Source organism: Panulirus ornatus, chromosome 20, assembly GCF_036320965.1.
Source record: "Panulirus ornatus isolate Po-2019 chromosome 20, ASM3632096v1, whole genome shotgun sequence".
Taxonomy (NCBI): domain Eukaryota; kingdom Metazoa; phylum Arthropoda; class Malacostraca; order Decapoda; family Palinuridae; genus Panulirus; species Panulirus ornatus.
Genome location: NC_092243.1, coordinates 49042272 through 49060037, shown reverse-complemented (window position 1 = coordinate 49060037; position 17766 = coordinate 49042272). Strand labels below are relative to the sequence as shown.

General features: G+C 37.7%; 1 protein-coding gene across 1 annotated transcript in view; it reads left to right on the top strand.

Moving 5' to 3' along the window:
- The window catches only part of LOC139755991 (prestin-like), a 184834-nt gene extending 167522 nt beyond the window's left edge, over positions 1-17312 (top strand). Inside the window, 1 exon segment of the mRNA XM_071674906.1 lies at positions 11085-17312. Within this exon segment, the coding sequence (XP_071531007.1) occupies positions 11085-11230 (146 nt within the window). The 3' untranslated portion in view covers positions 11231-17312.
- Positions 17313-17766: the final 454 nt, after the last annotated feature.

Here is a 17766-nt window from a genome sequence, read left to right as displayed (position 1 = left end):
CCATTCTTCTCATGTGGGCAAGTCTGTAGCTGCTGTCATCTCCCTGTAGCTTTCTCCTTTACTTTGTGGCAACATGTTTGAAAGCAGATTTAGGGCTTTATATTCTTAATGCTCCAACACAATCTAATGTTCATGATAGATAAGCTTCTAAATTTCTCATTACTTTGAGGAATGTCTCTTTCTCCAGATAGCTCATTCCACCTCTCACCTATTCCATGACTATCATATTTTGTCCTTCCTGACTCTTTTTGGCAGTCTTGAACTGGAGATCTGTAGAGTCTAGTTGTGATATACATGTCTGTTCTGAAGGATTGGTCAACATCATCAACATTATGACATATAGGATTTTTGGCAGTTGTTATTTTTGCCGCCTTAACCATCTTTCCTTTAATTTGAGTAGCTCAAGGGCTCCTATTCTTTCACCATAGCTCATCCCTTTTAAATCTGGCACATTTGTAATTGATTTTTGTGTGCGACATACTGTTGGAAGACTTATCCAGTAAAACCTTCTCTATACTGGGTTGAATGTACGTACATCTCACGTATTGCCATGAGCATCTCATTGTCTGTATGCTTATTGCCAGTTTTTGTGCTAACAGCAGTATGATTTGTCTCCTTACATGCTTTTCTTAGGATAAGTCATGCCTAATGTTTTATCCTAGTTCCTTTTCATGGTCTGATTCTTGTAGCTTTTACCCCTTGCAAAAAATATTGAGGAATTTATATCTCCAACACATTGTAACTTGTAGAATCGATATATCCCCCTTCACCAGAATATTGCCAGGATAGAACCTGTCACCATATGAATGTTAGCCTATGACTAAGATCATCATAGGTGGCTTAAAAGTTATCCATCTCAGAACACATCTGTCAGATGACCTGTGACCTAGGGAGTAACCCACCACCACACTTGGAAGGTTTTATTTTGAATCAAGACAAGTAACTCAGGTGTCATCCATCTGTATCTCCAACATGTAATAGCATGTGGAATCAACGTAAATCATTTCACCAACATGTGCCCGGGATCAAACCCTGTGCCACATGACAAATAGCTAGTGACTAAGACTGTTACATCATGATTCACTTAAAAGTTACCCATCTCAGAATACATTTTTGGTGATCTACTTGAGATGCCACATCACCCTTCACTCTCCTTTCTTCCGAGGTGGCCCCTATTTAAAGCCGATAGTCCTCCTGTAACTCATCTCTTGTAATTTTGGTACCATCTTTGAACTTACTTATGTGTGTGACTTTATATATGCACATGATTAGGGAATGTAACCAGACTTTGCCAACAGACAGTTAAACCACAAATGAGAGGTCTCCTATAAAGAGGCCATATCATTATCAACAGACAGAAACACATACAATTTTGTAGTGGACCTTAGTGCTCTAAAGGAAACCATAATTTCCCTGCTACTGCATAGAGTGCAGCCTTGAAACTGCAGGAGCCTTATAAAAGGAGTCCTGTGGTTGAATAATGATGATGATGATAATAGTAATGATGGTATAATTATTGTTGTTATTATTTTTATTATTATTATTTTCTATTTATATTCTTTTTCATTATACTTAGTCGCTGTCTCCCACGTTAGCGAGGTACCACAAGGAAACTTACAAAAGAATGGCCCAACCCACCCACATACACATGTACATACATAAATGCCGACACAGGCACATATACATATATACACATGTACATATTCATACTTGCTGCCTTCATCCATTCCTGCCGCCACCCCCTGTCACACATTAAATAGGAGCCCCCTCCTTCCCATGTGCAAGATAGCAATAGGAAAAGACAACAAAGGCCTCATTCATTCACACTCAGTCTCTAGCTGTCATGTGTAATTCACCGAAACCTCAGCTCCCTTTCCACATCCAGGCACCATAAAAGTTTCCATGGTTTACGCTAGACACTTCACATGCCCTGGTTCAATCCAGTGACAACACGTTGACCCCAGTATACCACATCGTTCCAATTCACTCTATTCCTTGCACGCCTTTCACCCTCTTGTATGTTCAGGCCCCAATCACTCAAAATCTTTTTCACTCCATCCTTCCACCTCCAATTTGGTCTCCCACTTCTCCTCGTTCCCTCCACCTCTGACACATATATCCTCTTTGCCAGTCTTTCCTCACTCATTCTCTCCATGTGACCAATCATTTCAGTACACCCTCTTCTGCTCTCAGCCACACTCTTTTTATTACCTCACATCTCTCTTACCCTTTCATTACTTACTTGATCAAACCACCGCAGACCACATATTGTCCTTATAAACATTTCATTTCCAACACATCCACCCTCCTCCGCACAACCCTATCTATAGCCCATGCCTCACAACTATATAACATTGTTGGAACCACTATTCCTTCAAACATACCTATTTTTGCTCTCTGAGATTATGTTCTCGCCTTCCACACATTTTTTCAACACTCCCAGAACCTTCTTCCCCTCCCCCACCATGTGACTCACTTCCGCTTCCACTGTTCCATCTGCTGCTATATCCACTCCCAGATACCTAAAGCACATCACTTCCTCCAGTTTTTCTCCGTTCAAACTTACCTTCCAATTTACTTGTCCCTCAACCCTACTGAACCTAATAACCTTGCTCTCATTCACATTTACTCTCTGCTTTCTTTACCAAAACTCTGTCACCAATTTCTGCAGTTTCTCACTCAAATCCACCACCAGCGCTGTATCATCAACTGACTCACTTCCCATGCCCTCTCATCCCAACAGACTGCATACTTGCACCTCTCTCCAAAACTCTTGCATTCACCTCCCTAACAAGCCCATCCCTAAACAAATTAATAATTATAATAACATTATTATTATTATTATTATTATTTTTTTTTTTTTTTTTTTTTTTTTTACTTTGTCGCTGTCTCCCGCGTTTGCGAGGTAGCGCAAGGAAACAGACGAAAGAAATGGCCCAACCCCCCCCATACACATGTATATACATACGTCCACACACGCAAATATACATACCTACACAGCTTTCCATGGTTTACCCCAGACGCTTCACGTGCCTTGATTCAATCCACTGACAGCACGTCAACCCCGGTATACCACATCGCTCCAATTCACTCTATTCCTTGCCCTCCTTTCACCCTCCTGCATGTTCAGGCCCCGATCACACAAAATCTTTTTCACTCCATCTTTCCACCTCCAATTTGGTCTCCCTCTTCTCCTCGTTCCCTCCACCTCCGACACATATATCCTCTTGGTCAATCTTTCCTCACTCATTCTCTCCATGTGCCCAAACCACTTCAAAACACCCTCTTCTGCTCTCTCAACCACGCTCTTTTTATTTCCACACACCTCTCTTACCCTTACGTTACTCACTCGATCAAACCACCTCACACCACACATTGTCCTCAAACATCTCATTTCCAGCACATCCATCCTCCTGCGCACAACTCTATCCATAGCCCACGCCTCGCAACCATACAACATTGTTGGAACCACTATTCCTTCAAACATACCCATTTTTGCTTTCCGAGATAATGTTCTCGACTTCCACACATTCTTCAAGGCCCCCAGAATTTTCGCCCCCTCCCCCACCCTATGATCCACTTCCGCTTCCATGGTTCCATCCGCTGCCAGATCCACTCCCAGATATCTAAAACACTTCACTTCCTCCAGTTTTTCTCCATTCAAACTCACCTTCCAATTGACTTGACCCTCAACCCTACTGTACCTAATAACCTTGCTCTTATTCACATTTACTCTTAACTTTCTTCTTCCACACACTTTACCAAACTCCGTCACCAGCTTCTGCAGTTTCTCACATGAATCAGCCACCAGCGCTGTATCATCAGCGAACAACAACTGACTCACTTCCCAAGCTCTCTCATCCCCAACAGACTTCATACTTGCCCCTCTTTCCAAAACTCTTGCATTTACCTCCCTAACAACCCCATCCATAAACAAATTAAACAACCTTGGAGACATCACACACCCCTGCCGCAAACCTACATTCACTGAGAACCAATCACTTTCCTCTCTTCCTACACGTACACATGCCTTACATCCTCGATAAAAACTTTTCACTGCTTCTAACAACTTTCCTCCCACACCATATATTCTTAATACCTTCCACAGCGCATCTCTATCAACTCTATCATATGCCTTCTCCAGATCCATAAATGCTACATACAAATCCATTTGCTTTTCTAAGTATTTCTCACATACATTCTTCAAAGCAAACACCTGATCCACACATCCTCTACCACTTCTGAAACCACACTGCTCTTCCCCAATCTGATGCTCTGTACATGCCTTCACCCTCTCAATCAATACCCTCCCATATAATTTACCAGGAATACTCAACAAACTTATACCTCTGTAATTTGAGCACTCACTCTTATCCCCTTTGCCTTTGTACAATGGCACTATGCACGCATTCCGCCAATCCTCAGGCACCTCACCATGAGTCATACATACATTAAATAACCTTACCAACCAGTCAACAATACAGTCACCCCCTTTTTTAATAAATTCCACTGCAATACCATCCAAACCTGCTGCCTTGCCGGCTTTCATCTTCCGCAAAGCTTTCACTACCTCTTCTCTGTTTACCAAATCATTATTATTATTATTATTATTATTATTATTATTATTATTATTATTATCATCATTATTATACTGGGGTTGACATGCTGTCATTGGACTGAACCAGGGCATGTGAAACGTCTGGGGTAATCCATGGAAATGTGTTTGGGGCCTGGATGTGGATAGGGAGCTGTGGTTTCAGTGCATTACACATGACAGCTAGAGACTGTGTGAATGAATAAGGCCTTTTTTGTGTTTTCCTATTGCTACCTCGCTGAAGTGGAGGTAAGCGATGCTGTTTCATGTGGGATGGGATGGCACTGGGAATGGATTGGAGGCAAGCAAGTATGAATATTTACATGCATATATATGTTTATGTCTGTATATGTATGTATAGGTTGATATGTACATGTATGTAGGAAAGGCTCACAATTTTGTGCGTGATCAAGTATATTCCTGTTTGTTCACAGGGAAAATGAAACACGATAAGTTTCCAATTGCATTTTCATGTAATAATCACATAATCAGGGGAGATACAAGAAAGAAATATGTCAGTTGATATACAACAAAGAGACATAGCTAGGACGCCATTTGGCAAACAAGTGATTGTCCAAGATAGACCATGAGCACATCATAAACTTATTATGTGGACAAGGTGAATTGTTTATGAATTTTATCAACAAAAAGCTATCCAATTTGTATAGACCTTCACTGATATTAAGGTTATAATTCTTTGTTTATTTAATAATAGAAGATTCAATGATATTTCTCGTGGTACTGGAGTAAGAGTTGATAACTGAGATGGCATTACTCCACTCAGTACAATGATCATAGTTTTTAACATGATTAAACAAGGCATTTGGTTCTTTTCCTGTTCTTATACTATATCTATGTTGCTTAAGTCTAGCAGAAAAATCCTTACCAGTCTTTCCAACATGAAACATCAATTTCTCCATGGCACTTTATATATGCATCTAGGAGAATTTTCTGGTGAGTTCCTGATTAAGATATTGTATATAGTATTATTGTTGATGAAGGCAACATTTACATGAAAGGATTTAAGTAACATGGGAAGTAAAGCAAAATTATTTTTAAAAGGGAGAACTTAAAGATTCTTGGTGTTAATGGGAGGTTTGGGTTCAACTCTATAGAATGATTTCTTTATTAACTTAAGGGATTTATTAATGAAAGATCTAGGGTACTTTAACTTAGATCCAGTTGAATATATCTTCTGAAACTCATCTTCAATAAACTCTGGACTGCAAATATGTAACATTTCTTTGATTGATTAGTTGTAACATTAAACATTGGAAAACCTTACATTGATTGAAATATACATTATGAATGCAAAGCTGATCAGATACTCATTGCTTTCCTGTTACAACCACCTTGATGTGATGAATCAACAGTATTCATAGTCAGTATTCAAGAGTGTGCTTTGTCATGTAACATGAAACATTTTGTTATGCACTATGTTCACCACATTCATGATGGGTTGTTAAGATGTATCTCTTGTTATGTAACAGAATTTGTTTTCATTCCCCATCATTCTCCATACATGGCACTTCACTGTGAAGAACTTAAATCATACTCCAGTGATAGAGATACCAGTGGTAAAGTTTTGTAAGTTTTCATCTAGATTGTAACTTATTCACAATCAGAGGCTTAAAGCCTGAAGTTGTCCCATGTGGCATTTACAGGTGTAAAGAGCCGTCAGGTAAGGTTTTAGGACAGTAGGTGCTACCAGGCATATGATTTATTTGTCACATTTACACGACAGCTTCAGTGAACGAGTCAAAAGCTGAGCATTCTGAAGTCATTTTAGAACTTGTGAAATCACCTCCTTGATATGTCACAGACTTCTTTTGCTGTGATTTTCATAATCAAATAGTTTGATTTTCTTTTTAAGAATATAGCTTTCTATCTAAGAATTATCTCAGTGTTAATCTTTATCTGTGGAAGGTCAAGTTTCATCATATAGCAATCTTTAGTTAGACTCAAATGTTAGGCCAATTCTTTCAAAGCTAAGATAAATTCCTTGAGATATGTCCATCATATTATTGGTATTGATGAAATTCTTCATATATTCTGCTATCAGGTTATATAATGTATACCATGGTATATGCACTTAATTTAGTTGCTTATTTTCTTGTATATTTGGTTAATGTTGCCCTTATCTCTTCAACATTCAGATGAGTGAGTAGACAAGTGTTGTTGTGGAGCTGTTGTACTTATTGTCTTTTATTTTTTCATGAAACTCAGATAAATGTTTTTGATGAATTCTGACTCAATTTTTTCAAGGGGTAGAATATGAAGTAAAGCCATCTTTTTTTATCTTCAACTTTATTATGACTGGATAATTCTTGTGTGTCAGTTTAGGTGGCATGTAAAAGTTTATGTGAGGAATCTTTTCCTTATACCTATAGGGAGAATCCAGGGGAAGTCTGGACACATTCATTGTATAACCTTGACTGGTTTATTGAGTAGGAAATGGAAATTTAAGAGAGAATATTCAGGAGTGGTATGTGTGCAAATGAATATTTTAAAACTAACAATATTTGTTTGAGCTAGTAACAGAGTTTGGAAAAGTGTGTGAAAGAAGACAGTTGATATTGATTTTGTGCAAAAACCGCATGATAGGTGCAGCAGAGGGATGAAAAGGAAAGATTTGAGTATATAATTGAATGAAGAGGTCTTGAGAGAAGTAGATTTGATTTGTGCTGGCAACCACGGCAAATTCATTGTGCATCCCATGCTCATCCTGTGAGCAATAGCGCAAAAGAATTACAGGGGTCACAGAGGGTCATAGTCAGACCCCAGTGGGTTGATATTACATAGGACGTTACAGTTCATAACAGGTATTTCATTATGTACATTACACAGTTCCACACAGTGAGCCTTACCAACCAAATGCAAAAAGTGGATACAAACTCAAAACTTCAGGCATCCTGTCATTAACAACAAGGTGCTGTGACACCCTTTACAGTGCTTGCTCAAATCTATCCCAAATAGGCTCCATTTTTCATATTCCAAGATATAGCATTCCAGTTTGTGTCCAAATCCCTGACCACAAGCAATGTTGGATATATTTGAAGATATAGTAGTCCCATTGTTGTTTTATGGATGTGAAAATGGGATTTGAAACTGGGGTAGACATGTTGGAAATTAAATATTTGATGTCATCATGTCTTGTTAGGCCAGTCATGTAAAGAAATGACTGTGTAATAGCAAGTTGTGGTAGTTAATGCAGTTTGATTGAGAGAGCTGACCACAGCGTGGTAAAATGGCTTGGACATAAAGCAATGAGCAAAGAAAGACCGGCAAAGAGTATATTCATGTCAGAAGCGGGAGTAATGGGAAGATGAAGACCAGGAAGGAGATGAGATGATAGGATGAAGTAGGCTTTAGGGTATCATGGCTTGAACATTTTGAAGGGTGAGAGGTATTCTTGGACAGAATGAAATGGATCAGTGTGGTAACTATGCTGAATCATGGCATGTGAATTATTCAGGGGAAACCATGGAATAGTTTGTAGGGCTTGGTTTGGGATGATGCTGGTTTTGGATGAATTACATATGACAGATTTAGTATTGATGCGAGTAAATGAGGCCATCGTCCATCTGTTCCTGGTATGAAAAAAATTTATAAATTTATCCACTTCATCTTATATTATGCCTTGCCTTCATCCATCCTGTCAAAAGCAGCTACAACAGCTGCCAACAACACAAGATAGAGTACTCAGAACAGTCACTTGCTGCTGAATGCCCACATACATTCTATACATGCACAGTGAAACAAAAATACTTCCAGGGCAATCTCGCCTCAATTTGCTTGGTGCTCTTTTCCTTGTATTAGATTCCATACAAACCACTTCGTAACCAACCACACCTTCCATGTTGAAATGAAAAGTTTACACCTGCTTTACACCATCAACTTGTATCAGTAGATCTTCCTCCTTGAGCAAATGCAACATTGACAAACCATATATATATCATGGATTTGTGACAAGTATGAAACAACCCTCCTTCCAATCCAATCTTTAACTCCAAACTTACTTAGGACAGCTCCTTAATGCTTAAATTCTCTCATTTTTCTAGTCTTTCTCCCTCCATATCCAAAGCACAGTTTAGTACACTCTCTGTTTTCACTTAATAGGTTTTACAAAATCTATACTCAGTTTCCTTTTAAACATAACTACTTTACTTTTACTTGCATTTACCTTCAGTCGCCTAAGCTTACACACATAAAACACACAACCTTCTGCAACTCCTCTTCACTCTCAGCAAACAAAACAGTACCAACTGCAAACAGGCCAATAGCCACCATATCTCACTGCCACACTGCATCTCTGCCCCCCTTTTACCTAGTTCTTCTTTCATCTTTTTTATCCTTCCATTCATATATACATTAAAAAGCCACAGTGTCATCATGCAGGCCTGTTTCACACCTACACATTTACCAAAACATTCGCTTAACTCTCCATCCACTCTTAAACATACATTTGCTCCTCAATAGAAGGCTTTTACACCATCTCTCAGTTGTTCCCCTACCCCATGTATCCTTAACACAGTGTATAGCTTTCCACTCGACTCTGTCATATGCTTTCTTCAGACCCATAAAAGTTGGATACAACTTCTTATCTTTTGCTAAATACTTTTCCACAGTCATCTTTACCACAAAAATCTGATTCACACATCCCCTTCCTTTCCTGAAAACTTATTTGCCTATAATTGCTCCATGTATCCTTATCACCTCTTCCTTTGAAGAAAGGAAGAACAATTAATAGCTTTCACCCAGTTCTCAGGCACAACCTTCTGTTTCCATGCTAAATTACATATGAGATGCATTCCCTGTTACATTTTCTCCTCCATACTTCTGCATTTCAGCCATAATCCCATCCACTCCAGGTGTCTTTCTACCTTCAGCCTCATTATTGCCTTTCTTACCTCCCTTTTTACTATAAGCCCTTGCACTTGTATCCTCTTCCTTTCATCCTCCATACCCATGCATGTAAAAACTGCTGCCTCCCATTCTGCCTTGTTCATCAGTTCTTCATAATACTCTTGATTCCGCAACTCCCCTTCATTACTTCTCACATTAACTTTTCCACTCTTACGTCCACCTCTTTCCTTTTTCACCTCCTTCCATTATAGTTTCTTATTATCGCAAAAGTTCTCACTTAACTGTCTTCCAAAACCTCTTCACAACCAACCAGTCTCTTAGGAAGAATTGTAAAGATTTCTCCAGCCTCACACTTCAGAAATCCATGTCTACAGATCATCCTTTCCCCAGCAAACAAAACATTGACACACTATATACACACTGTAATAACATGGCAGTTGTTAAATATTTGTCATTTAATCCAGTCTTAAATATATTCCCTGGGCATGTGCATTTTATGCTTAAGTATTTCTGTTTTGGACATTACTTTTCTCTCCAACATTACAAATACCAATTCAGCATATCACAAGACCTCCCCATGCCCAGGATGCAACTCCCACACTGAAGACATCGAATGCTTACTCTTCAGTTCATTGTGCTCACCCCACACAGACATAAGCACATCACTATCACACTTATTGACCTACCATCCCTTATATAATGTGGCTTACTTCCTTAGTGCTGCGGGAGCCCCATAGAGGGGAACTCGGGGACAGAAAAGTAAGGCAAGGTATACATATATGTATAAATCACATAATAATATATATATATATTTTTTCTTAGTTTATACTATTCTGGAATTGATTCATCAAAACCCAATTCTTTTTCCTATATGGCATCCCCATTGCCAGTTAACTGAAATATATTTGTAGACTGATTCTGCATATCACTCAATCATGAGTATGGATGAGTAATACAGGTGTACCTTCAGAAATCTAGAATGCTTGTAATGTAAACACTCTAGACTTGATTATTCCAGCTCTTTGGATTTGTCTAAAAAAGCTCAAACTTATCATATATTGAGTAAATGCTTTCTAGGCTATCACACCAGTACAAAAGTATAGTTTCCTTCTGTCTGTCTCTCATATTAGATATATGAACAATGTCATAATGTTTGTAAACTGAAAAAGAGTGACTAAGTAATGCATAAAATAAAATTTATCTTAACAGAGTCTTAAAAAGATATTTCATTATTTTTGAATTGCCAGAGTTCTGATATCTGGATTCTTTATGTTCTGCATGAACAAAATAAAATGATAGGATAATGATATGTCTCTGGGTAATTATTTTCTTTTGTTTTTTATCATTTTATTGCAGCCTTACTTCTGTCCCAGAGAATGTTTCACATTTGCTATTCAAGTTGTTAAGGACTAAATGATGTGTGGTTGTTAAAGTGTTTTGAGAGAATTGTGCTTCCGTCAACATATTTTGAATACAGCAGTTAGCATAAGTGTTTTGTTTTAATAGACTTTTTAAGAATATTCATACAGGATTTTATTCTTTAAGAAGTATTACTTAAGAAATTATTGGTAGAAATTATAGAGAAATATTTATACCATCAAGATGAAAAAAATGTACTTTGCAGAAAATGTGTTGGAAACCCTGGAAGAATGTGGAACTGTTAAAATCATACCTCCTGAGCTCATTTTCCACTCTACACATGATGCTGTGATGGTGCTCACTCATCCTGATCCAGCTGTTGCTGCAGATAATACATGTACTAGGTTATAGTGACCATTAATGTCTAATAAGATTCATTCAATTATAGAACTTCACATAGTTTTACAGGTATATTCTGTTGAAGAATATTTTTATTACAGAATCATTTTCACTGAAATTGAATAATACTCATGTTGTTGAAGTTGCTGACAGTACATTTGAATCATTACCTTGATACTGTGCCTTTTTATCTACATAATGTAAAAAAAGTACAGAAATACTTATGCTGTGACAGCTGATTTGTGATATGAATGAAAATCACACTGTAGGCCATAGCAGAGCCTTTTTGATATTACTACCCTTGTTTAACACCTCGAAGACAGGTCATGATGTGATTTCTTTGTTTGGTGACACATTAGTGGATTTATGATTAGATAGTATATTACCATTACTCTTGTGAAGTTTTCATTCTTACAGAATAGTTGAAGATTTATTTTTTGAAGTACCATTAGTTAATTGCTGGCTGTATTCAGCATGATCTTGGCAGTGAGATAATCTCTAGCAAACTTCTAACCTTTAGTATGTCTTAATTAGTAGTTGTAGAGTAATTTATATTTATATGTATTTTCATACTCACTTGTGGGATTATCTCACTATACACAGTCATTTAGTGCTTTCACAGTATATTGTGTCAGATAACAGTTCTTTAGCTGAAGTGGTTTTTTTTTTGCAGAAAGTGGCATTCACATAAAACATGACGATTTAAGTAGTTAGGGCTCAGTTGGTGACAAAAATGAATGAATGTGATGTGCTTATCCTTGTAAACAAACAAGGTCCCTAGTTTATGAGTACAAAATGGTACTTGTACAGTAATGTTTACCATAGAATGTTTTATCTCTTTTAGATGCTTTTTTTAATTACCCATAACTAGTTAAAAGTATATTTGATTTTACTTATCATATATTTTGTTGACCACATCTTGAATGAATATGATTCTTCTTTCATCAGGAGGAACTTATATCCACTTTTTTATGACATTGTGTCGAAAAAAGATAGAATTCTTCAGTAATGTTAGAGCAATTTCATTTCATCTCTTTGTGCACCAAGTAACTTAAAAGAGTTAACTTTGCTTAGTGTTCTTTATATCTAGTTGGATAATATATATGCTGCAAGCTGTTAAAATGTTTAAAGCAGTCTGTCACTGCCACCATAACTCGGCCCTCTGACTAGCCACTGTTCACCTGTAGGGAACACTCTACATAGTATGGGAGACAGAATGCATGATAAAGGAATTATTAATTAATATTAATTTTGAAATACATATACCATGTATATTAATTGGATTACTCACATTTTAGTGAGGGAGTATGTAATGTAGTAAGGGCATGAATACATGTTGAATAAGAATTTCATAGTTTGTTCATGCCATATTGTATCAAGTTAAAATCTTTTCATGTATGATAATAGTAATCCAATACAGTACTGTGATAGTGGAAATCACATTCACTGGTGCAGTTGGATTACATATCATATCGGTTTGATTATATATCATATAGGTTTGAAGAGAGAAAGTGATATTCATCTTGAGGAGGAGCTTGATATTCATATGCTTGAGCTCATTTTTGAGGCTTAACCATATTGGAATTCATTTATTTGTTAATGTGTATGATATTGTATTACATGTGCTGAAGAGTCATACTACACTAGAAGAACAAAGTATGATGTTCCAGTATATGTACATCATTGTGAATGACATTTATAGAAAATATAGAGTTGGTACTATTCATGGTTCTGTCCCATGAAAATTGTTTTCATTATCAGGAACTTTCTTACTGTTTCACATCTCCCAGTATTATTAAGATAGGATGTGTGAAAATTAGTTGTCACTGAAAATAATTACTTCCCAAGCTATTTACTTGAGCTCCATATCACAACTGGATAGTTATATAGATACATAACCCAATGACCTCATTTACTAAGGCCTCTGCAGCTTTAAGGCTGCACTCTACATATGATCAGGGTAAGTGGGCTTCTTTTTGGTAGGAAGGTTCTAAAAAAGGCTGTACCTCTTTCTGCCCACTGAAAATGATACAACCTCATTCAAGGTGCCTTCCCACTTACAGGTGAATGCTGAGAAAAACACACGCATACACATTGAGGTGTGTATGTGTGTGTGTATGCATGCAAGGTTAAGAAATGGCAACACTAGTGTAAAACCCTGCCCCTTCACTCACACACACACACACACACACAGAAGGAACAAAGAAGGAGGCCAAGTGAGGATTATTCACTGCAGGACTCGGTCATCTACTCTTGATGCTAACTCGCTAATGTGGGAAATAGCGAATATGAATGAAAAAAGAAAAATGTATACACATTACTGTCAGTGGACTGAACCAGGACATATGAAGTGAAGCAGCCAAGGAAACATTGGAAAGGTGGGGGGGGGATGTATTTAGGGTAAAATACATGACAGCTAGAGAGTGGACATGAGTGAAAGAGGTCGTTTCTTTGTTTGTTCCTAGCCCTGCCTCGCTTACACGGGTAATGGTGGGGAAGGGGACAAAGGTTGGGGGGGGGGGGATTTGGGGTAATATACATGACAGCTAGAGAGTGGACATGAGTGAAAGAAGTCATTTCTTTGTTTGTTCCTAGCACTGCCCCACTTATCGGGTAATGGTGGGGGGAGGAGCGAAGAAGATTCTGGGAGCATTAAAGAATGTGTGGAAAGCGAGAATATTATCTCAGAGAGCAAAAATGGATATGTTTGAAGGAATAGTGGTTCCAACAATGTTATATGGTTGCGAGGAATGGGCTCTGGATAGGGTTGTGCAGAGGAGGGTGAATGTGTTGGAAATGAAATATGTGAGGACAGTATGTGGTGTGAGGTGGTTTGATCGAGTAAGTAATAATAGGTTATGAGAGAGTGTGTGGTAATAAAAAGAGAGTGGTTGAGAGAGCAGAAGAGGTTGTTTTGAAATGGTTTGGTCACATGGAGAGAATGAGTGAGGAAAGATTGACCACGAGGATATATGTGTCAGAGGTGGAGGAAACGAGGAGAAGTGGGAGACCAAATTGGAGGTGGAAAGATGGAGCGAAAAAGATTTTGAGTGATCAGGGCCTGAACATGCAGGAGGGTGAAAAGCGTGCAAGGAATAGAGTGAATTGGAACGTTGTGGTATACCGGGGTCGACGTGCTGTCAATGGATTGAACCAGGGTGTGTGAAGCATCTGGGGTAAACCATGGAAAGCTGTGTAGGTATGTATATTTGCGTGTGTGGACGTATGTATATACATGTGTATGGGGGTGGGTTGGGCCATTTCTTTCGTCTGTTTCCTTGCGCTACCTCGCAAATGCGGGAGACAGCGACAAAGCAAAAAAAAATAAATAAATAAAGAATAAAAAAAGTATAAAATATATATATATATATAAATATATATATATATATATATATATATATATATATATATATATATATATTTTTTTTTTCCTCCATACATACTTGCCATGTCCCGTGTTAGCAAGGTAGTGTTCAAGAACAGATGACTAAACCTTAAAGGAAAAACTCCTCACTTGGCCCCATCTCTGTTACTTCTTATGGATAAGTAAAACTGAAGGGAAGGATTCCTAGCCCCTTGTTCCGTCCATATATATATATATATATATATATATATATATATATATATATATATATATATATATATATATATATATACGTGTTTGTCATATCTTGTATTAGGACAGTGCCAGTAACAGACAAAGAAATGGCCTTGTTTGCTCACATCCACTCTATAACTTTCATGTACAACTTTCCAAAACCACAGCCCCCTATCCACAAATAAGCCCCACATAGAACTTTCCGTGGGTTCCCCTAACTGCCTCATGTGCTCTAGTTCAATTCATTGTCATGTTGTCATCCCTCGCATACCATATTGCTCTAATTTGCTCAATTCCTTCCACGTTTCACACCCTCCTGCTTGTTGGAGCCCCAAACTTTCACAGCATTTTCTGCTTTATCCTTCCACCTCCTTGGTTCCCCTTTTCCTTGTTCCCACCACTTTTGACATATATACCCTCTTAGTCACCCTCAACTCACTCATCCCTTGAATATGTCCTCATCATTTCTGCACAGCCTCTTCAGCTCTCACTCCTGTTATACCATACTTTCTCTTGCCCTATGATTTTGTTTTTGATGAACCTTCCCTATACCACGTATTGTCCTTAGACATTTCATTTCCAAAACTTTCACCCTCTGCTTTACAATTTTATCTAAGATCCATACAGCACCAATAGGATTACTATACTATCGAACATACCCATCTTTGCTCTTAAAGACAGTAAACTCTCTTTCCACTCATTTTTCAGTGAGCTTAAGACCTTTGCTCCCTCACACAATCTATGGCTCATTCAGTTGAGCCAAGGAAGAAGCCTTGCTTGGCTTGTTCTTCAATTTTGCTTTTAGAAAGTGATAAACAGAGGGAGGATTTCCAGCCTCCTGCATTTACCACATGTAGTTGCCTTCTGTGACAGGCAGGAGGTGTTATGTGGATAGTGTTCTTCCTTCCCTATCCCCAGGGATAACAATATGTATATAAAATTCAGAGAGCACTGAAATGTAAATCAATCACTGAGATGTATATACTAGCTTCATTCATTATAAAATGGTGATTCATGCTTTTGCTTGTGTTGCCATTCTTGATCTTTTAATTCAGATGTAGTGTAATATTTACATTTGATCAGACACTGTTTGTATATTTATTTACCGGCCAATGATTTTTTGAGTTTCAGTTATTTGAATATCCTAATATATATCTAGATTAACAGGTGAGGAGCATTTACATTCATTAACTTAGCTGTGTCACTGAAAAATAACCATAAAGGCAGAAATGTATAGTAGTCAGTTGGAGCAAGTATTAACCATTTTCCCAGCTGACTATATAGTAATTTTAGTCTGGAGTATTTGTGTATATGTCTGTGTGTCTATCTATTTTACAGACTGTCGCTATCAAGTGTTATTTTACTTGATGAATCAATACTCAGTTGGCTGCCGTAGATGATTTTGCACAGATTATTAATGATATTAATTGCACTGCCTTCTGAAACTGGTATCTAGGTCTTGAATCTATATGATCATGGTTGATAGCTCCAAATACCTTGTTTATAGTTTCCATGTATGTACGAGTATATTTCTAAATTGACTAGTAAACATAAAAAGTCTTAAAAACAGGGTTAGACCTTTTTTCAAGATGTTTTGTCATTAAGTAATTTCAATAATATCTTTCTGTTTTTAAGATAATTGAAATTTTCAGAGTGAAGCATAGCATAATGCCATATGGATATTTTTAAGCAATAGAATTTATTATCAAAATGTGTTGGATTTACATGAAAGAACGCAAATTTTGAATATGTAGAGGATAGTTATGAAGCATGTAAAACGTATAACAAGGTGTCATGTAGATAAAGCTAAAATGATTGAATGAGGATTTTAGAAATCCTTGTCATTTCAAGAAGTACATATTAGGATACATTTACAGTAAGTAAGATCTCTTGATTATGAGATTAGGATGACTACTGCTTGACACATGGAGGTTTTCTCATTCAAAATTTGATAATAGTAATAACATCTTTTACACTTCCCCATGATTCTGGCTAGTGGTGAGAAAATAGATTATACAGATATGTTTAGCTACTGATTTTTATTTTACAATTTAATGATGTAGTCTCCAAATGGTGTTATCCCATGTACCAATTAATACCTTTTTAAAAGATCGTCACTTTATTTTCTTGTACTCTCAAAGCCTTTCACTGGGTCCTTACCTCTGTAATATAGCTTTTGTAATAATCACTTTCAAATTACTATTTTACATTTTTTTTTTCTTTTTTTTTTTTGCTGTCTCCCGCGTTTGCGAGGTAGCGCAGGGAAACAGACGAAAGAAATGGCCCAACCCACCCCCATACACATGCCTTGATTCAATCCACTGACAGCACGTCAACCCCGGTATACCACATCGATCCAATTCACTCTATTCTTTGCCCTCCTTTCACCCTCCTGCATGTTCAGGCCCTGATCACACAAAATCTTTTTCACTCCATCTTTCCACCTCCAGTTTGGTCTCCCTCTTCTCCTCGTTCCCTCCACCTCCGACACATATATCCTCTTGGTCAATCTTTCCTCACTCATTCTCTCCATGTGACCAAACCATTTCAAAACACCCTCTTCTGCTCTCTCAATCACGCTCTTTTTATTTCCACACATCTCTCTTACCCTTACGTTACTTACTCGATCAAACCACCTCACACCACACATTGTCCTCAAACATCTCATTTCCAGCACATCCATCCTCCTGCGCACAACTCTATCCATAGCCTACGCCTCGCAACCATACAACATTGTTGGAACCTCTATTCCTTCAAACATACCCATTTTTGCTTTCCGAGATAATGTTCTCGACTTCCACACATTCTTCAAGGCTCCCAGAATTTTTGCCCCCTCCCCCACCCTATGATCCACTTCTGCTTCCATGGTTCCATCCGCTGACAGATCCACTCCCAGATATCTAAAACACTTCACTTCCTCCAGTTTTTCTCCATTCAAACTCACCTCCCA